Source organism: Pararge aegeria, chromosome 19, assembly GCF_905163445.1.
Source record: "Pararge aegeria chromosome 19, ilParAegt1.1, whole genome shotgun sequence".
Taxonomy (NCBI): Eukaryota; Metazoa; Arthropoda; class Insecta; order Lepidoptera; family Nymphalidae; genus Pararge; species Pararge aegeria.
Window position 1 is genome coordinate 15,496,581 of NC_053198.1, and position 23,588 is coordinate 15,520,168.

General features: G+C 35.2%; 1 protein-coding gene across 1 annotated transcript; it reads left to right on the forward strand.

Annotated features, from left to right (window-relative positions):
• Positions 1-105: 105 nt before the first annotated feature.
• LOC120631904 (protein RRP5 homolog) lies at positions 106-23,357 on the forward strand. Its single transcript, XM_039901581.1, has 20 exons — positions 106-303; positions 1,045-1,188; positions 1,604-1,759; positions 2,643-2,790; positions 3,583-3,702; positions 5,815-5,969; positions 9,852-9,959; positions 10,384-10,521; positions 11,365-11,497; positions 12,291-12,479; positions 13,249-13,340; positions 14,341-14,496; positions 15,475-15,594; positions 16,104-16,184; positions 16,280-16,768; positions 17,289-17,501; positions 18,776-18,904; positions 20,177-20,432; positions 21,518-21,683; positions 23,173-23,357. Exons 1-20 carry the CDS (start codon positions 229-231, stop codon positions 23,330-23,332), a joined length of 3,228 nt encoding a protein of 1,075 aa, XP_039757515.1. The 5' UTR covers positions 106-228; the 3' UTR covers positions 23,333-23,357.
• Positions 23,358-23,588: the final 231 nt, after the last annotated feature.

Below are 23,588 nucleotides of genomic sequence, written 5' to 3' on the forward strand. Positions count from 1 at the left end.
GGTCTTATTGATATTTACCACTTTGACAAAATAATTTTTAAAATGGTTAAATCTGAGCTGAGGTCTTTATTTTTATTTATTTACTAGTCTGTGGCTCTAACCTCAAAAATTCATGCCTGGTTCAGCTGTGATAAATTTGAATTGTTGGCGAAGTAAATCGTACCCAATTGGTACTGGCTTGCATTAAAAAAAAAAAATGTGTATTTATTTGATTTAGTTTTATAAAAAATGGCTGACACTGAAGACTACTTTCCCCGAGGGGGTAAGAAACCGACAACAACATACTTTAAGCAAAATGAGAACGTAAGTTTCACAAATTTGTAACCAAACAAAATAGTAAACATTAGGCAATACGATATTAGTTATTTAACACTTAGGGCCATGGCCCTAGGGACTAAAATGTGAGAGTATGAATTAAAACTTGAGATGGTTGTAACGTAACTACTATAATCATATTCTTCAGTACATCAATAAGTTGTCGTTCGCAGCATATGAGGCCTTCTTCCATTATATAGTTATATTATAAATAAATTATTATGATAACTGGGACTCTGGCAATATGTGTTGATAGCCAAGGCTTCGGCTTCCATTTCGAGGGAACAGAGGGAGGTCCCCGGCGCACCTCTTTTAATATACGGAGTTATATGCGTTTTTAGTTACAGCAAGTAAAAACCTGCAAGCGTCATTGTTCTCCATAATGTTCTCAAGGGTGTATGAAGTCTTCAGAACTTCTGTGTCTTGTTAGTAGGCCAGTAATGGATTGATGATGATGAACTTAGACTAACAGCCTGATATACTCTCAATAATCATGGCTGAAATAAAAAAGTGAAAACATTAAAATTGTCATTGGCCACAACTTTGTATTTTGCACTCTATTAATTTTTTGGCCAGGAATAATATCTTAATGTTAATATTATTCAAATGCTATGATTTGGTGGGTGAAAAGGTAACTTGAAAAAGAAATAAATAGGATAGATACCAATAATCTTTTAGACATTCTTACACACTTGCCTTTTGAATATGAATACAGACTTTTCTTCATAGTTTTTAGGAGGCACTGAAAAAGGGGAACGGAAGAAAAAGAAATTAAAGAAAAGGTCTGAAGAGGATGATGGAGATTTATCTGATGAATTGGTTCAGGAGGTGGATCAATCATACAAAATCTGCGGGATTTGGTTGAATTATAAGGTCGGTTTTTTCATCAATTGTGATAATTTACTACATAATAAAAGTAGTTCTTCTCAGAGAACATAACATAGTAATAACTGTGCCCTGGCTTTGCCTGTGTTAATTATGGGATGCAGTGTACTGCCACATGACTATGTAGCAGTATGTTGTGTCAACCTTCCTGAATAAAACTTCTTTAGCGAGTGAAACAGTGGGGAATATAGTTACAAAGGAAAAATAACTGTACCTATGTTTTTATATTGATTAATTTTTTCTCCATCTTGTTTTTTATTATTTAATTTTTTAAGCATGCTCAGGTAACCTATAAGTGGGTTTATATTAACTTATTTTTATTATTGTTTAGCTTGTATGTAATATTTTTACATACAAATAAAAAGAACGAAATTTTGATTTTTGTCAAAAATCTGTGTTTTAGGTTGTTAAAGAAGGGCAGTTACTGCTTGGCAGGGTCCGCCAAGTCAAAGAGACTAGCATCCACATATGCCTCCCATGTCGCACCCAGGGAATTGTCATGGCATGTCATATAAGTGAAGCATATAATAAAATGTTGGAAGCATTTATCAATGATCAGGTAATTATGGTATTATGTTATTAATTATGGTACTATAAAAATGTAACAAATCTTAAACAATAAATATAAAGAGTTCTTATTGCTAATATAAACTAATATTTTTTTGCTGTGCAAGCTACAACACACCTTTGGAAACATATAAAAAAAATTACAATAACTAAAAACCTTAACCTTATCGCCTACATTAAAATAATAGTTACACTATTTAACCTTATACAAACATGCTGGTTCCGCACATCATTCATACTTATTCAAAATAAATGGTATTGGTTATTAGATTTCTGCACTAATATGTTGTTAATATGACAAAGTAAATCTTACAATTTGGCTATGCAGCCACAAAGCTAGACAGAGCATGATCCAATTTCCCTGATTGTTTTTGGCTACAGTGGTCAATCTTCAGAGAGATTTTTCAAGTTTGCAGGAGAAATTATAATGGGACAGCAAGTCCAATACTATGTGAAAGAGATCATTTGTAGGACTGACAGCTTAATGTAATCTCAGAAGCATGTAGAAAACTAAACTATTTGATAATAGAACCCAATACTATTCATTGACCTGAACTGGGGACCAAACCTTGTGATCTGCAGTAGAACAATCTCACTACTAAACAAACAGGGCAGGTAGCCAGATCATACAGCAATATTAAAATCATGTGGCACGATAGACTTCGTACTTCGGCTAAATGCCATTTGATGTGTTTTAGATTGAATTTTATTTGCAAAACAGAAATGTATTTAATACTTAGAAATTATGGTGTTAATATATTGAAAACATAAGTATTCAAGCATATCAAAAATTGGAATATTAGGAATACCACACACCAATGGATCTATAAAATGTAAATTTGTAAAATTCATGAAACTAAGCAATCTTTTTACAGATCGAAAAAGTGTGTGAACTACCGCAGATGTTCCGCCCGGGACAATATGTAGCGGTAAAGATTCTAGAAGTGCAGGACAATAATCTCATGCTATCCATGATGCCTCAGCATATTAACAGTGCAAGGACTTTCGCTGACTTGCATAAAGGTACAAATTTCTTTATATAGGTAACAAGGTGCATGACATCAAGCAAGATGCTAAGTGTTGTTGGATTCAAAACTAATCTGAAAATCTTAACCAAAGTCCTAGGTGCTGCTTTGAACCAGGGTTTGGAACCTTTATCTGGTGAAGTTTCAATTCAACAGATAATTTTAGTTAATAACTGGTTTATTTTAATGTTTTACCAGTTAAATGATTGAATGAACCAAAATGCTATAGGTTACTGCTCTAATTGAGCGAATTTCAAAGAAAAACCAAGCAGTTTAAGAAAAATGTTGTGCATTTATGCCCATTTAGTCCTGCCGCTTCAGATTACCCATACTTATAGCAGCGCGCGCAGCAAATCACAAATAGAACTGAAATTAAGGTTTGTTAAACCAGTTAATATCAATCAATTGACTGAAATAATGAACGGTTTAAAATAATGATACTAAACCTCAACCAACATTATTCCAATATCGGGGTAAATTTCAAACCAGTTTCGGTCACTCGGACCTCACATGGAGAACAGCTCATATCTTTGGACTGGGGCACCTCTTTACCAACTCCTTCCATTTGATTGAATACAAAAGCGGTGCTACAAATATTTGTTTGCCCATTATTAATATGAAAAAAACAAAGGCTTCGCCCCAAAAGAAACACATCACTGATACAAACATTGTGCACCTAACCTAATAAGCCTAATCTCAATCTCTACGGACGAAATATAAGTATATAAGTATATTTCAGCCCACTTTCCCTTAAATGCGACTCGCTGTTGACTGGTTCATACACTTCCAGGTGCTCTTCTTCAGGCAGCAGTTTCATCAGTGGAAGACCACGGCTACGTGATGGACATTGGCATTCCCAATGCAAGGGCGTTTTTACCAATAGGCTCTACTAACCCGGAGATAGAACTTGGTAAGTGGATACTTCCAAGAAAGAAATAAAAGTAAGGGCACCTGTCTCCTCTCAGAATAAAAAAGGTTTGGGCTGTAGCCAATAATAACTAACCCCGGGTCGTAAGTGCGGACTGGCAGACTTCACATGCCTTTTTATAATTTTTTTATTTATTTATCTATTTTTCAACTTACGACTAATGTTACAGTACTTTTTATTTATTTAACACACAAAGCGGATCATGACATAACATAAACATAAAAATAGCAACCAATAAAAATAAAACTAGCAGCTCTCCACCACATGCGTGTATAAATGCAGCCAATAGATGTGACGTAGTTACGTTCTAGGATATTTTCCTAAAAAAAAAAAAGCAATTATTTACATATCATATAATATAGTGTAAGAGAATTATGAAAAATTATTGTAAATTTTACATATGTCAAGCAGAGACTACAAGTATGGAGAGATTTATGAAAGAAACAGATTTATGATTGAAGATGTCTAGATCACAGGAGGATACCAACTTGTTATAAAGGTGGCACATCCTTACCACAGGATTGTGGAAGGAAGTGTTGTGTTTGTATACATTAAGAGTAAAAGTTTTACTGGTTTTGGGATTACTGCATGTAAATTGAGCATTATGGAGAACTCTCAGGCATGCAGGCTTCATTATAGCTATCACCATTTATCATTCATCATTTTTTTTAATACAAATAGTTGACGAACAAAGCCAATGGCCCACCTGATGGTAGGTGGGAAACCATCGCTTATTAATACTCACATACCTTTGGATTGCAGGTATGCGTGTCACTGCTGTGATATTTCAAATGGATTAAAGCGGCATATTCAAATATTTATTATTATTAACATAAACAGAGCATCAGGGTAGGCAAGGGACACATCCTAGGTCCCAACTTGTGTCCATCAACCTGGACAAATACGGCTGTCATTATACCATCGAATGCGCCCAAACGCAAACCAAAAGATATTGAACTCTATTCATTATCTCGTCAATCTTTATAGAAAAAATACGAGTAACGGGTAGATATCATTATATCGTGGTGTTATTAAGGGGCTTCCTACGTTTCCATTAAAACGGGCATTAGTTTTATATATCTTCGATATCATATAACAGTCCATTTCTGGGCTAAACCCTTCCTTTAATGGCAATCCTCGATGCCCATACTGCTTTAAAAAATTCAAAAAATTCAAAAATTTGCAGGCAGGCACTTTTCAATACATATATGCGAGCGTTCATACATATATATCGGAGAAGGCGTCTTGCCGTCGTTTAAAAAGATGCTGAACCGCTGACCTAACTTGGGTCACCGGTTCTGCCGGTTATACTGTTCTTTGATATTAAAATTTAGTTCAAAGCAAACGGGATTAAATGCCAATAGATTATAATTATTCATAAATTGTAAACCAAAATACAACTTATTTGTTTCTTAGAATTATTATAATTATTCTATTGCGTCTATCACGCTTGCATATTTCTTCAATAATAATAACCCTGCGCCCGGGTCCGCCACTGCGCACCACGTCTTCTCCAAAACTAGCCACAACAACAAAACAAAACAAAACAAAACAAAACTATAATCTTACTTATTTATTACAAGTAAGTTATTGGCAATTAAATTACATTAAAAATCATTAATAAAATGATGATAAAATTTAGGTAAGATCTGAATGGCAATCAGACATAAAATTCATTAGGAGTATTTTATCGCTGATATTGCCATCTGTTGTCACAGCGTAGAACTATCTCACAAAGTGTAAAAGTTATTTAAATAACATTACCAAAGCCAATATCAAACCATTTGACTTGAAAGAATGAGGTTTTACGTTACAAAATAAGTTGCGAGTTAAAATTATTAAATAAAGTTGTTCAAATAAACGTCGCTCAGCCTCCGCGGCGACATATATGTTTTCATAATTATAAGGGGATAGTGATAACTTCGTTAGCCAACTTAAACCTAAAGCCGTTATATTCCGTTATAACCGTTATATTCCTTTAGTCGCCTCGTACAACATCCGCTCGAAGAGGGGGGAAGGGGGGGAGTGACAAGTGTATTCTGATCTAGCAGATCAACGCTACTGCTACTCTTAATGAATGTATTCTATTGACAGACGTAGGCGTGTTGACTTGGGTGGCCGTCCGGGAGCTGTCTGCGGAGAGTGGGGTGGTGACGCTCAACAGTGAGCTCGAAGGGCTGCAGAAGGCGGTGCAGAGGAAACCAGCTGCCCTGCTGCCGGGCACCGCTTTGGAGTTCACTGTGGATAAGGTGACTTTAAATAAATAATAAATAAACACACATCGCCTCCTTGACACAAAGTAAGCGTAGCTTGTGTTATTGCTATTATTATTTGTTGCACACACAAAAACAAAATACAAAAAGAAACACAAAGATAAAATGAAAATTAAATTAAACTAGTTTAGGTGTGCAAAGGCGGTTTTATCGATGAAGCGATCTCAGACAACCTTTGACAAAAGTAGTTGTAATATTGGTACTAAGATGACTGATAAATATTTTTATAAATAATATACAACGTGTAACAGAATTACGAAATAATATTGAAGGATGCATAAGTATATTTCATAAGGCATCGACCTGTAAAAATATTAAATGAAAAGCAGCACGTTTATTTTTCCATACGAACTAATTTTAAACATTCTAAGTGTTTACCTATGACAACCCTATTGAAGATAAAAGACCGACACGCGCATAGTACCTAATAAGGCGACCGGAGTCACATTTAAATTTGCATGTGATGTTAGGACTGTATCTGATTTCTTTCAGTAAAAACTATAGCGGTGGTTTACTTTAAAACTATTAAGTTTTCGGTCTCTCAAATAAGTCTCAGAGCAAGTAAATAATGTATCTCTAAAGTCTGTGAAGTATTATTTCGGAATTCAATTACACGTTGTATATAAAAAACTTGTAATATACAGATAAGCACCCAGACACTGAAAAACATCATCACACGAACATTTTCAAGTTGTCGGAATCGGACCAATTAACCTAAATTTTAGCTCTAATGATGACAATGACAATGCCATAAAAATGCAATATAAAAGTAACAGTAAACAGTAAACAAGCGGAAAAAAAGATATATAACTGAAAGTACCGTACACTTTTTTTTACAGGTTGTACGATAAACTTGTCTCTACACTAGTGTACTTAGTGCATAATAAATAATCGTCCGATTAATTTATATTGAGTTTAAGTATTTTGACGGCCGATTGGCGCAGTTTGCAGCGACCCTGCTTTCTGAGTCCAAGGCCGTGGGTTCGATTCCCACAACTGGAAAATGTTTGTGTGATGAGCATGAATGTTTTTCAGTGTCTGGGTGTTTATATGTATATTATAAGTATTTATGTATATTATTCATAAAAATATTCATCAGTCATCTCAGTACCCATAACACAGGCTTACTTTAGGGCTAGATGGCGATGTGTGCGTTGTCGTAGTATATAAAATTGTGTATAAATTTTCCTGCGACTTTTGCCTCTATATTCGAGTATGAAATCAAGTGGCGAAGAGTAATTTACGCGGCGCAGTTATAGAAATGTTCCTTAGCGTTCAGCTTACAGAAGTTAAAAAGGTGAGTGTATCTATCATTTGTGGATTCGCTTAGGTTTGGATTCATTTTTTAAATATCCTTTTTCTTTTCAGGTATCCTAATAACCTACCAATAAAAACCACATGCTGGCACAATACACAAGCCAAAATCAAAAGCTAACTTGTTCGATGTTTGTTAAATGATCGATATGCATTTTAGTAAAAATTACTCAATGGCGTGCACTTCATACAAACACAAAAGCACTGCCTACTCTGCAAATTTTATTCAACTCGAATATAAGAATTTGTTTATATTTTACGCCATATCTCTGCTTCATGTACACGCTACTGTCATTTGACGCAACATTTTATGAGAAAGTATTTAACAGTGAAAATTGATTTCGAAATCCTTTGTAAGAATCTGATGTCGAGGAGGTTTAATTCTATCTGAAGATTTTCCTTTTTGAATCCACATTTATAGTAAAATTTTCTATTATTATTATTATTTTTGTACAATTTATCTCATTCATAGAAGATATGCATGTAATCCTGACCAGGATAATAAAAACTCTGTTCTGTGGACTGTGTTATATTCATTTGAAAGAGAAAGTGAATAGAAATTATAGTTGGATTTTTATCCGCAATATGGCGAGGGTTTTTATTTTCCTGGTCAGGTTTTAACTTATGTACATGTGTCAACTCTGACTAACAATAGTATATAATTCATCTATAACTTCTCATTTTGTTTTCCAAAACGGGTGAATTTTATTCTACACGTTTTATTCGATTATTGTCTTCTGGTACTTATTGTCGACATATCGTTAGGTTTCGATATAAAATAATTAATTTGGGTCAAGTTTAATTATATTGATATTTTACGAGGTATATAATTTATTACAGGCACTATAGACGCACTAATAAGATCGGAGCATCGATTCATTAAAACTGACAAAAGAAAAAATTGCGTAGGCTGCTACGCCAAATTAAGATTAACTTTATCAAGCAAGGAGGCCGACAAAAAAATTACTAAAATCAAATCACGCTGCAACAAGTGCAATAAATCATATTGTTTGTCATGTTTTAACGAGAAACATTATACAAATTAATTAATACTAAATCTATTGTAAATTGTAATATATATGGACCTAATTAGAAGGCTCAGAGTCACTCAGCGGGCGATGGAGAGAGCTATGCTTTTTATTTTATTTATTTATTAAAGGGACACCAACAGCTTTTTCCCAATACATATTAAAGGAAAAGCACAAAAATTTTGTTTCTAATCAGTGTGACTAGCCACTTAAGGTGTTCACAGCCTTTACTACAAAATGACCAATTTTAAATCACAAACTATAATAAAAATACAAATAACCATAAGTAAAATTAAAAACTAAAAATATAAAATATAAATATGATACGATCGGAGTATCTCTACGTGATCAAATGAGAATATCCGTAGAAGAACTAGAGTTACCGACATAGCTCAACGAGTCGCGAAGCTGAAGTAGCCATGGGCATAACACATAGTTCGGAGAACCGATGGACGGTGGGGTCCCAAGGTGTTGGAATTGCGACCCCGCACCGGTAAGCAAAGCGTTGATCGTCCACCCACCAGTTGGATAGACGACATCAAACGAGTCGCTGGGAGCTGCTGGAAATAAGCGGCCAAGAATCATGGTGTTTAGAACTCCCTACAAAAGACCTATGTCCAGCAGTGGACGTCTATTGGTTCATATGATGATGGTGATGAATCTATTGTACATTCTATCTCACCGCTCTATTGTATTTGCTCTTTGGTCTGGTCTTCCTCTGTTGTGTTTAATAAAAATGTATTCATTGAATCATTGATTGTTCTTTTTTCTAATCTCGACAGTTGAAACGATAGTATACAGGACTAAATAAAACATACCAGATAGCTCTCGGCCTAATTTTAAATTTCAGTATTAATTTATTTCATACAAACAAAAAACGTGTTATATCTGTGAAGTGACACTGTGAAACCAAATACAATGTACCTGTTGCCAAACTGCTTCGAGAGTCGTGGTTCGCGCGCTGTAGCCGATGTTAGATTACAGAGTAGTATCAAATAGAGTATCTATGTAAAATATTGAATAATTCACAAAATATACAGTAAAAAAAAAAATGTAGAACAAAAGTTGTTAGTTTTTATATAAACAGTTACAGGCCGAGAGATTTCGGGTATTTTTTATTTAACCCTGTATAGGTTTGTCTTTTATTTATAATATCCATATTCTAGTCCGTTGCTGGATGTAATAAACGAGGCAACTTTTTGAAATTGGACCCTTTTTTTGAGATTTAGACAATATCTTATCCCGTGACCTTGAATTTATTTCCGTTCGTATTACCTGGGTCCTAGGAAAACCGCTATTTACGCACCTGCGGAAATGTCACTAGGTCGTATCACACTAAATATGCACTGTATGAAAATTCAGAAAACCACCTCGCATTCAATACGTTAATTAAACTGCAGCTCTGACAAGAGATTACAATTTTCACTGTACAAAGTTATATTCTATTTACCTAATGTCTTTTAGGGACATGGATTTAGTGTAAGGTTTTCCCTAATAGGTAATGGTTTTTTTTCAGCCTCTAGACAATGGGATAGAGGGGCACATATTAGACAACAAAACGGCGTATATTCAAAGAAATCAAGTTGATACTGTGAGAGGGAAAAAGCCCGGTCTAGGACATAAGGTAAGACAGAGTGTTTTATTTTTAGTTAATGGTTAATTTGGATATAGGCCTGCGATACTTCGCAGAATTCCATGACATAGAAGGTACATTAATAATAAATATATTGCACAATAAAGATTTTTCTATTCGCGGATTATAGCAAATTAAGTTTTATTTTCATTGGTCACCTCTCAATTTGACAGCTTCAAAAGTGGCTGCGATAAACTTGAACAAAGAATTTTTGGCATATAGATTTAATTCCTAGTATCTTGACTACTGACACCTATATAGATGATATTCTTAAGAAGTAAAACGTTAATAACAACAACTTAAAGTAAAAACTCAACAGTCAGTCCACCATCCAGTGATCGACTTGAGTACATTCTTAAGATTCTTTAGTCACTCTATGGAATCTATTAAATGTTTCACACGCCATTTTTTTTAGATAAGGGCGCGATTACTTTACATGGTACAGCCTAACAACATCCCATTCCTGACTATGAAAAATATCTTCGAAACCACTTACCCCGACTTGGCGCAAGAGCAGAAGTTCAATAACGGAGACATCATAGAGGAAGCTAAGGTAAATAATATATATGAAGAAAGATAACTAGAAATATTCTTAAGTGGTTGGTAAAATTTTTAATGTTAGGTCATTAATGTATACAACTTGAAAATGTAAACCGAAATATTACTTCACAAGCTTTAGAGGTAGACTTATCTGTGAAAACGAAAACCTAATAGTTTTCGAGTAAACCACTGCCTTAGTTTTTACTGAAAGAAATCAGATACAGCGCTTACATCAAATGCAAAATTAAAACCATGTGACACCTGTCACTTTATAAGGTATGCATCGGGTATCGTAGGTACTATGCGCATGTTGGTCTTTTGTCTTCAATAGGGTTGTCATAAGTAAACATATATAATGTTTTGAATTCATTTGTATGGAAGAATGGGTATGCTTCTTTTCATTTAATATTTTTACAGGGTGATTCCTTATGAAATATTCTTATGCATCCTTCAACATTATTTCGTAATTCGGTTACACGTAGCATTGTTGAAAAGGCAGGACCAAGCTCCCTTGTGGAACACCAATAAGTTTTATGCATAGTATTGAGTAAGAAAGCCCTAATCTTATATCTTTATTTATGTGTGACAGAAAATTTGCTTTGTGTAGTGTAGTTCCCATGTTAGAAAAACAATCCTCTTGTTAACTCAAAGTCACACTTGTTAGACTGTAGCAGTTAATTTAATGTGAGTGAAACATGCTATAACCCAGCACTTCTTTTGACAATACCTCCCACGCCCTGCATCACAGGTAATAATATTATCAATATTCACATTATCGGCAATAATATTGGCTTGTGTTCGTGGTGCCATAGCTAACTCTTCATGGTCTAAAAAGCTATTCATACGGTTTTTGCAGGTGATAAAAATAGTGGGTCGATCAATACACTTCAAGTTGGGAGAAGGTAGCTTAGGCCAGCTCAGTCTGCGCAGGGTTACCATCCACGAAGACCTCACTGATGAGCAGGTCTTGCTTAAATCTTATCCAATTGGTGAGTATCGTTAAATTTAATAGAACATCTTTATTTCCTGGAATGTGGTTCTTTTGCTCTTGCAATAATGTATGTTCCCATACATTCAACTAATTTAATAGTAAGTTATCTGTATATATATATATATATATATATATATATATATATAAAAAATCCATTAACCATGAGACATTGCTTTATTTTTGCTTTAAAAGTTGTGGTATCTTATAGAATCACAAATAGCCATGAAAAAGCATATGTTAATATATACTTCACGTTTAAAGATGTGGAATAATATTGGGCCCTAGTGGCAACCCTGTGGTATAATCCTAGTTAATCAGATTCAATTACTATACGGCGAATTTTTTAAGTAGATTTCCATTTAGTATACTTTTTTTCTCTATTACTGTGTTCTCTTCAATTATGGTTGACCTGGTCCAATGCCTTCCTTGGTTATAACACACTCAACATCATCATATCAACCCATTACTAGCCCTCTACAGGGCACGAGTCTCCCACTACGAGGAGGGTTTAGACCGTAGTCCACCACGCTGGCCCAGTGCGGATTAGTGGACTCCACACGCCTTTGAGACCTTTGCGTTATAGAGAACTCTCAGGCATGCAGGTTTCCTCACGATGTTTTCTTTCACCGTAAAAACAAGTGTTATTGGTGCGTGCTGGGATGCGAAGTGGGCTTCCTGAAAGTGAAACCGAAGTCCTAAACACTAAGCTATCACCGCTTTATCAACATTAGTTATCCTTTTTGTCAGACATTGTTTACTGGTTGAATCAACACTTAATTTTATTTTCCCAGGCAGCACTCACAAAGTGCGGATACTAAGCTACAATTTATCAGACTACGTATACTCGGTTAGCGATGACCCGACTTTGCTCGCTCAGAAGTATTTCAACCTGTCACAGCTTCATATAGGTGATGAGGTGGTGGCTACCATCACGGCGGTCGCTGATAATATACTTAACGTAACAGTAGGGAGAATTAATGGCGAGTATAATTGGTTAACTTTATATTGGTTATAATTTGTTAAATTCGTATATCTATATAAGTTAGTATTTCAATTTAAGTCGTTATAATTATAATCTAAATAATTATTTTTTATTTTAATAAATAAGTCAACGAAAAATAAATTTTTGTAGGGAAATAATTATTACAAACTAAAATTAATATTTACAATAAATATAAGCCGTCTAACTGTTCACTTATGGGGATGGTCTATTGCCCCTTTGAATAGCTAGACTTAGCCGTTGGGTTAAATAAGCGATTGGTCAATAATTGGTCACTCTTGTCTTTGTTATTTAAATCTATGAGTGTCGAAACATGATGAAAGCACATATTTACAGGCAGTGGAGATGATTTTCGATTTCGATTTACGATGATCGTTTTCGTTGTCCTAATACGATAAAAGTTTTCAATTAATGCCGTTTCGTTATCGTTTTGGTTCTAGTTACAGTTTTATTTTCGTTATGCAATGAAAGACCAAGTTATTGTTTTTGTTACAGTTTTATTTTTAGATGAACGTTTTCGTTTTCGTTATCTTAATACGATAAACGCTTTCGTTTTCGAATCTGAAATGAGTGAGGAGTATAAAGATTGAAAAAGTTAGAAATTGCCACGTACAGATTTTCTGGTATTCCTGAATTTTATCAAATTAATATAATAAGATTTTACGATTTGGTGATGGTGATTTTAGATTCCGGTGACTAACTCATCAGTGATGTAGATTTTTAAATAACAAATTTACGATATTTTTTAGGTATTGTACCTCAACTGCACATGTCAGAAACGGGCATCGTTGTTGATCCCAAAAAGGCAAGCAATTCTAAGTTACCAAAGAAGAAATTCAAGGTAAATTATATTTTGCTACTCATAAGTTTGGTTTCATTCTCTGATCTCTCAACTACCACTTTGTAGTACATATCATCTCTCGCTCTGTAAAAACTAAAAACAAACCATTCCCACGGGAATTGTACATATTTCCGGGATAAAAAGTAACCTAACGCGTTATTGTCAATCCAGTCTATAATAATTTATCTGTCTGCTAAATTTCATACAGATTTGTTCAGCGGTTCTGGCGCGATTGAGTAATAAACATCCATCCATCCAACACATTTTCGCATTTGTAATCTATACTTTTTTTTTTAAAGATTATTTTGTTTGCTAATAAAATTCATTACTTGGCGTGCGCTGAGTAAACCATTGATACAACTGATGATTGTATAATAACTACTTATTATTTACGTACAAAAAAAGTCCAACAGTATAGTAGTAGTATTAGATTGCCGTTAGAAACAAATGTGATTCTAATTTGTATTAGAATAAGTATCGCAGTAATTATTCTAATACAAATAATTAGTTTTAACATCAAGGATATTTATAAAAAATATTTGGATTTTATAACTCATTGCAATCAGACATATAAGCTATTGCGAGTTAAAAAATGTAAAGAATGCACCTAAATAAAACAGTTTTTTTGAGATTTTTTTTCGTGAATACAAAACTTAAAATATGCCTTAATAACAAAACCAAATTTAGACAAAGTCCGGACAATAGCTAGTTTAATAAATGATACTAGTATAAATAAAGATTAGCGATGTAATCTAATAGTGCTAATACAATAAATTAAAATTGGTACAAAATATTAAAATATGTCAACTTAAAAGATAAAAAATAATTTCGATTTCCAATTACATTAATCAGTTATGGAATTAAGATGGGAAGTCACTTACAATTTTGTAAATAATTAAGATGTTATAACATGTAACTGAGGTCTTAGCATTCCTATATATTGGTGTAGTATATTTAAATACTATGTAAAGGTTGACTAAAGAAATCTGTCTCCATACAGGTGGATCAGGAAGTTAAAGCCAGAGTGTTGTGTATGGATTTTGATAAGCAACGTGTGATACTGACGCTGAAACCTTCGCTGTTGGATCAGGAGCTTGAAATCTTGCAGAGCTACGACACCGCTGCAGTGGGAAAAGCCTATAAGGGTGTCATTGTGGTAATGTAAATTATATACATTTTATGTGGTGATGTGGTACAGTGTTGCGGTGGAAGTTCACTACTAACAGACTGACCTGAGGTTTCAAAAGTGTTTATACTACACCTATCTTCCTACTTGTAATAAAAGAATTTGAATATAAACCAAAGAAATATTAGAGTTAAATAGGGGAAGGGGACGCCCGAGACTGGATTTTGTAGGACAAATAAACCGAAAGGTTGGGGTGTATGAAGAGGTGAACAGAGGGTAATGGATGAAGAAGGTTGGAGAGGGCTAGATCAACAAGAGTAGCCCTAGGAGGAATAATTATTAGTACATTTGATATATTTTTAAATGGAAATAAAAATTCTACGACGCTTTGACCACTAAGCTTCGGCCAGTGCCGTGCACATCATGCATGCACACAAGCACTGCGTACCCTCCTACTAACTTATATGCCTCGTATGGCAGGAGGATTTTGCCAGTTTATGTCATCTTGGGATTCTATGCCTACCCTGGTTGAAAACTCTGTCCACGCCAATGCCTACGGGTCTCTTACCGCCTATATCGAAATTAGTATATGCCTTTTATATCAGTCCCATAGCGAATGTAGCGCCATCTAGTAAGCAGTAGAAAACTACTTCTTTTTAAAAGTCCATATAACAATTAGACACTTTTAAAACATTTGACAACATGCTTTTTTTTATTGGGGTACACACTAAAACAAACACTGATAAAATTATAAAAAATGATTAGCACAATCGTTGAAATGCTAGAGAATTTAATTCAAAAAAATTCATTTATTTCAAGTAGGCCTAATACAAGCACTTTTGACTTAATAAAATATCTTGCACATATCTAGTTACATTTATCAAAAAATTTAATTATTTATCCACTTTACAAATTTACTGTAACACTTGTATTAAGAATTTTAACATTGATCTGTTCAAATTCTTCATCCAAGTGTTATTGCTCATATTATTTAATTTCTTTTTGCAGACTATCAAAGAATATCTTCTAGTATCCTTCTTCAATAACGTAGTGGCAGTGATACCAAAAATTTTTGTATCCACTGCACCGCTGGACAACCTCACTGAGGCGTTTCATCTTGGACAAATAGTGAGTAGGCTTCACACAATTTTATTCTATTGTTCTATTGTACCTTTTCTTCTTTATTTTAATTGTGTATTTTTTTTAATGCTTGTTTTTTTAATTTAGTTTACAATAAAGTGTATTTGATTTGATTCTATTAAAATATAATACAGTGAGTGAGTAAAAAGATACAAATGGATGATTTTATCGCTACATAGGAATCTTTTTCACCCAATCTTAGGCAAAAAAAGGGGTATTGATTCAGGCTCTTCTTTTCAAAAGGATTGGACTACTAAAAAGAAAGATAATTCGTAAATGTTTCAAAAATTGTGCTATGAAACCGTATAAATAATAAACTAAACATAAACTTGTATATTTAAAAACCAACAAATTATCGTTTCTTTTTTAAAAATCAAACTGAAGTCTACATGTTTAGATTATAAAGAGCTTTTATACGAATAACTTCAACCGATCTGTAACTGTTTATGCTTGAAGTATCGTTATTTCATATTTTACCTAAAATTAATAAATTTCAGCTAAAATGCACCATCATATCCGTAAAACCGGAAGAAAAAAAAATGTGTGGCAGTCTTACCAAGGCACCATTTACACCATCCGTAAGTATACGTCAAAACATATTGATAACTATTCATATATTTTAGTCACAAAAATAAAAAGACATCTTTAAGTTTAAACAATATTTTTTGTTCAGGAGAAACAGAGTAAAACTACAAAACGTAAAATTGAAGATCCAGGAGTTGTAGGCAAAAAGCAAAAAACCGATCATTCGATAGAGATTAAGAAAAAACCGACAAAAAAAGACATTAAATCAAATAATGATAGAAAAGAAGTGGATATCGCAGAATCAAAAGAGGATATCAAAAAGAAAAAAAGGTCAAATAAAGAATTTAAAGAAGAACAAGTGGACGAAAACAATGAAAATGTTGAAATTGACACAGAAGAAAAGAATAGTAAAAAGAAAAAGAAAAGTAAAAATAAAATTGATGACGAAACACATACTAAAAATAATAAAAATAAAGAAGAAAATGAGAAAAATATAGAACGGGTAAAGGATGTGAAGGTGTTGACTAATATGCAGCCGGCAGTGGAATTGCCCAGTGCTAAGGACTTTTGGTCGTTAGATACGGATGTCATAGCAGATAAGACAAAAGATGTAGAATCGAGTAGCAGTGAAGAAGAGGTATGTATTTAAATCTGTATTACACTCCAATTGAAACTTTATGACTTCTTGAACTTCGTGCGTTTCGTTGCGCAGAATTCAATATTTAATATCACCCAATCAGAAATCAGTACAGTGGACTACATGCGCGAAGCTGCACTCGCAGCTGACTTCCGCGACGACATAAAGTTTTAATCGGACTGACCTTTGAAATTTCTTGTCGTCCTTACAAAACTGTTTTCCTTTAACTAGCGGTGATAGCCCAGTGGATAGGACTTCGACATCACTTTCGAGGGAGCGAGTTCGACACGCACCTCTCACTTTTCTAAGTTATGTGCGTTTTTAGCAATTAAATATCACTTGATTCAATGGGGAAGGAAAACATCGTTAAGAAACCTGCATGCCTACGAGCTTTCTATAATGTTCTCAAAGGTGTTTGAAGTCTGAACCCCTTCTCATTGTGGGAGGAGACCCGTGCCCCGAAGTGGGCCGGTAATGTGTTGATATGATGATGACAAAACTGTTTTTGACTACTATGCAGGAAGAAGATAAGCCCAAAAAGAAACGCAAGAAGCTCACTGTCGCAGAAAAGGCGACTAAAGCAAGAGAAGAAGAAGAGAGGATAAGAGAGATGGAGAAAAGAGCGATAGAGAGCGAGAACGCACCTCGATCCAGCGACCAATTCGAAAGGGCTTTACTCGCTCAGCCAGATTGCAGTCAGCTTTGGATCGCATACATGGCATTCCATCTGCAGGTATGTGTACAGTTTTTTTTTATTCCTTTACAAAATAGCCTCGTCCTTGAGTGCGCATTGTTTGAGCTCACCCGATGGTAAGTGATAATGCAGTCAAAGATGGTATCGGACTCACCAGTTAGGATAACGCAGTTACATTAAGCCAATAATTCTCTTTAATAACGGTTTTTATGCGGCATCGCTAAATCGATTGGCGAAACGTCGTGTGTCGAAATGGACTAATGCCCGTCTTCACTAAAGCTAGGAATCGCATAAATGGAATGCCTAATGATTTAGGCGATGTCAGTAGAAAAAGGAGGAGGTCCGTCGTTCGATTCCAAGTAGGGGCAATTTGGGTCCGAATTTTCTCTACTCTGGACTGGCGGGAGGCTTTGGCCGTGGCTAGTTACCACCCTACCGAGAAAGACGTGCCGCTAATTGATTTTGTGTTCCGGTGCGATTTCGCGAAGAAACCGATTAGGCATATGACTACCATACTCCCTAACAGGTTAGCCCCCTACTATCTTGGACTACATCGTCACTTACCACCAGATGAGATTGCAGTCAAGGGTTGACTTGTATGTGATAACTATTGGTGAATGTTGATGTATGCCTAGGAATCTGTTTACATTAGGCATAACTTGATAAAGCATTGCAGTTTTAATCTTTAGTAAAAATAGATATAAGACTCCAACCATTTAAATACTTGAAAAATTCGATATCCAACACACCAAACAGACAGATATATATTCTTATGTGTAAGATTAGGCAGTGTGGTGACGACAGATAAGAATACAGCTGTCAGACCCCCCCCACTTCCCGCCCATGTCGTATGAGGAGACATAGGGAATAATACGCAGAACCGGCAGAGCTTTTGTGCTACTAGTAACATCTAATAATAAATAAATAAATAAATATACTACGACAACGCACACATCGCCATCTAGCCCTAAAGTAAGCCTGTGTTATGGGTACTGAGATGACTGATGAATATTTTTATGAATAATATACATAAATACTTATAATATACATATAAACACCCAGACACTGAAAAACATTCATGCTCATCACACAAACATTTTCCAGTTGTGGGAATCGAACCCACGACCTTGGACTCAGAAAGCAGGGTCGTTGCCCACTGCGCCACTCGGCCGTCAAAATGCGATCACCAATCCGCTCTTGGTGATAATGTGCAAACCCTCTCGTTGGAAGAGGCCTTAAATCCAGCAGGGTCCTGTAATAGCCCATTGGTTAATGTAACATTAAATAGCTCAATGTCATATTTTATTCTTCAGGCAACCGAGATCGATAAGGCGCGTGCGGTTGGACGCAAAGCTCTTAACACCATCAATTTTCGAGAAGAAGGAGAGAAGCTTAACGTTTGGCTAGCGTTGCTGAACCTCGAACATCGCTTCGGGAATAAGGTGAGGATAATAAATAATTAAATAAATATACTACGACAATACACATATTGCCATCTAGCCCCAAAGTAAGCGTAGCTTGTGTTTTGGGTATTAAGATAGCTTATTTTTTTATAAATATAATGGACATAAATACTTACTATATACCGATAAACACCCAGACACTGAAAAACATTCATTTTTATCACACAAACGCTCTCCAGTTGTGGGAATCGAACCTACGACCTTGGATTCAGAAAGCAAGGTCGCTGCTCACTGCGCCACTCGGCCCTCTAAAAGTATAAATCCTCTAAAAGGATAGCAGATTATGATAAGGCTGCTGTTTTGGTTTGTAGGGTCGAGTTAAATAAGCCTCAGCCATAGATTAAAGTTTACCTTTGAATGTTTACAAATTGTATACGCTGTTTTTTTATCATTTCTGTTTTTATGAACTTTTACTAGTTTGCTATAAAAGTAAATTGATTGATTGATTGATTGATTGGTTGACTCATTCATTCAATGTTTATATTTTCCGACACTAACAGCCTAACTAAACAGACAGCAAAATACCGTTATTTTTATAGGAAGTGTCAAAATATGTCGATATTATACGAAAGAAAAAAAATATCTTTATTAATAAACTATGCTACAAATTACAAATATCAACGTTATTCACTTAACTCAAATGCTCAAATAACAATATTAAAAAACGTATTGATGACATAATCACTTATTAGGAAAATGTTTTGTTCTTGTTGATTGTATATAAAACTATTAACTATGACGCCTCTCATGGCGTCTTCATTTTCTGCAGAGGAAAGGGACATTCTATTGATTTGAACACTTCACTTTTGATTGATTGAAGATCTAGTTATTAATAAAGCTAGCTTTAAAACAATTTTTTTCTATAAACTCTTTATTTAAGACAAAATATGTAACGAGATTCCAACAAATAGATGTTTTATTATAAATAAACAATATGAATGAATGAATGAATACACTTTTATTGTACACCACATAAACATACGGAAACATCGTAAATGAAAATTAAACGAACAGTATACAATTTGACGGTGTTATCGCTACATAGCGATCTCTGCCCGGCAACCAATGGCGTAAAACACAGCTCAAGAAGAGAGAAAGGTGGTGCATATAAAAATACATATATATTTGCATGTTTACATATTTATACATAAATACTTTTTATTAAACTTACAAGGTTATGTATCGATACTGATAAATAATATATACAACGTATGTCAATAATACAAAAAATATATACCATATTATATTCAGGAAAGTCAACAAAAAACTCTCGAGGACGCCCTCCAAATGAACGACACGTACGAAATCCACTCGAAACTCCTGGACATTTTGGTGGACACCAGCAAACCACAGGAGTTGGTTGCGCTGGTGGAGCTGATGATGCGCAAGTACAGGAAGCGAGCGGGTGCGTACACGGCGTGCGGGGAGGCGTGCTTCAAGGCCGCGCTGCTGGATAAAGCGAGACAGGTTATGCAGAAGGGGATCGCTGCGTTCGAGAGGAAAGAACGTAAGTTGATCCAAATAAACATATGAATGAATGAAGAATGAAAACAAGAAACGTAGAGCACACTAGCTAGAGGGTACAATTTGGTGGCCTTAACGCTACATAGCGATCTCTTTCAGGAAAGAAAGGCGTAAAAGAACATAGCTAAAGATGTAGTTAAATGAATTAGATCTAACCCAAATTGTAATCGTTTTGATACAGTTTATCCATACTTATATTATATATGCGAAAGTGTGTTTGTTTGTCCATCAATAACACAGCAACACAAAAAAACAATCACAATTATTGTAGGAAGATACACTTAAGCTTACGTTTTGTCCTTCAATCACGGAAAAACTGTGCAAGGAATTTTTGACATAGAGATAGTTTATCTGCCGTAGAGTGGCATGGGCAGTAGCCCAAGTATTTTATCCCGGAAAAAAGCCAAGTTCCTAATAGGAACTTACGCTCACGCTTTCTTGCTTCTTTTTTTGCTTGCTTGCTTGTGTACTTGCTCGCTTGGTCGCTTGCTTTCTTACTCGCTTGCTTGCTTGATTTTTTTCGGGATAAATAGTAGACCATGTAGCTCATGAACTTTGTCTATGCTAAAATTCTAAATCTCCTGGCAAAGTTTTCAAAAGACCACACGAGCGAAGCCGCGGTTAAAAGCTAGTCGTCAATATAGTTCACAGGCTTTAGCTGTACATTATTTACTGTCTCTGAGACTTATGTGTGAAATCAAAACGCTAATGGTTTTTGAGTAGAGCACTGTTATAGTTTTACAAAATTAAAATCAAGTCACCTTATTAAGTATGTATCACGTAGCGTAGGCACTATGCGCGTGTCGGTCTTTTATCGTCAATAGGGTTGTTAGAACTAGCAGTAGAAAGTTTTGAATTCTTTTGTACGGAATATAAATATGCTTCTTTTGATTAAATATTTTTACAGGGTGATTTCTTATGAATATGAAATATACTTATGCATCCTTCAATATTATTTCGTAATTCAGTTACACGTTGTATATCTTATATCTCTTATACTCTCAGATCTTGTCTCCTCTCCTCTCGGTGTATCTTATAAAATAATTTAAATAACGTGTCCGCACTCAGATGTATCGCTGCTGGTTCGGTTCGCGCAACTGGAAAGATCGCACGGCGATCGCGAGCGCTCGGAGGCCCTGTTCGAGCAAGTGCTGGCGGTGTACCCCCAGCGGGTGGACGTGTGCTCGGCGTACCTGGATATACTGCTCAAAGCGAAAGACATAGAACGCGTGAGGTGAGTTATTTATCATCATCAGAGCGTATGCGTAATGTGAGATTTTCTAACTACGTTTACTTATATGGTAACGTAGGAGCGCCATCTAGTTACAATACTGGGAAACCGTTCTGCCACTAGGTCGTTACATCGTTCGCCATCTATTGATTATATTGCTTTCCAGTATTGTAACTAGATGGCGCTCTTCATCTCATGCGATTGAATAAGTAAACATAATTATAGTCGTAAAAATGTAATAGGCCCGTTTTGACATTTGTCATCGCGACGTAACTAGTTATGGAACCATAAGACTCGGGACTCGATACTCACAATAAATCAATTCAAGTTTGTATCAGTACTTGATTGATATTATTATGTATTGTTAAGTGTTCGTTTGTTCAAAGTATTGCTTTAACTTCACAACCAATACGCGTGACTGGCTGTTGATTATACGTCCACTTTTCAACATGTTGAAACAGAGTTAGTACTATATAACAACAAACACAAAAATCGGGTCAAATCACTATGTTTAAATTAATGTCCAAAATAGAAGAGCCATAGTTAACGTAATAGTAAACAAAATATATCAAACTTAAACGAGCGCACAGTCAACTTACAAGATGAGGAACGAAAAACTGCGCAGTGCGCGCGGGGACGCTTCAGTCATGTGCCGCTTGGTTAGATACATCAACTCAGACTCATTATTTAGAACCCATTTTGAGAAACAAGCTCATTCTTTGCAGTAAAGATAACTACACAATATTTAATTTCGATATTCAGTAAAAAAATGGTTACAGCTCTAGTATAAAATAAAAAGACACTGAGAACGTAACTGTTTTTGGAACGTTTCGCAAGAGTTATAAATTGCATGCTACTATAAAGTAAGCGCAAAAAGAATACTCGCGATATATTCTTTCATATTATTTAACGTCCCAAAAAAATTTACGTATTTTTTAAAATACTGTATGTAATTGATTTTTATTTTATTGTTTCTTTCAGTTTCGTTCCAAGTTACATTCTATGGTCTTGCACAAGTGTCACTAGGCACACAGACCTATTTAATATATAGACTAGCGCTTGGTTAAAATTTGAAAGGTCACAAAATACCGCGGACGAAATCACAGTGACGTAGAAAGTAATGAGGTGCACCGAAAGGCGCTCCTTATGCTGAAGTTTGTTGATAGAGCGGACTTGTCCACACATTGAAAATTGTGTGGAGATAACCAAGCTTAGCCATCCTATTGTTGGGGTAGTATGGTTTTATTATATTCATAATGAGGATATTTTATTATTTGCACCTATCTGCCTAACTAACAAGTACCTATATTTTTACTGGCTAGGTTAGGGCGCGACAATTTTTTAACTTGTAAGAGCGCAGATGGTTTAATAAGGTTGGGAACCACTGCTATATACCGTGGAGTCACTCTGTTACACAAAACTAAACAATATTAACAGGTCTCTAAACTCCTTAAGAGCATTACTAAATATAATACATAATAACGATTTGCAGGCAGTTGATGGAGCGAATGACGTCACTGCAGCTACCGGCTCGCAAGATGAAAGTGCTGTACAAGAAGTGGATCGAGGTGGAGACGAAGATTGGCGACGCGGCCCACGTGGAGAGCATACGACAGCGCGCGATTCAGTTCATCGACAAAGCGAAGTTCTGATATATTAAATGAATTAACAATGTTACTTGTTTTTTTGAACTGGAACCTCCCATTCTGATTTCACAGTGACGCGTTTTACTCCGTACGGCTCTTACTCTATAAGCTCCTGGACGTTTCCTAGCTAGCAGCACAGAGCCACCACTGGTAAACCAGCCTTATCTTCGGGCTATAATGTTGCACCAGCTTAGGTAGTAATATCTTATTCTCGGTTTTAAAAGCTCGAAATTGAATTAATTTATAAAATTAGTTTAAAATA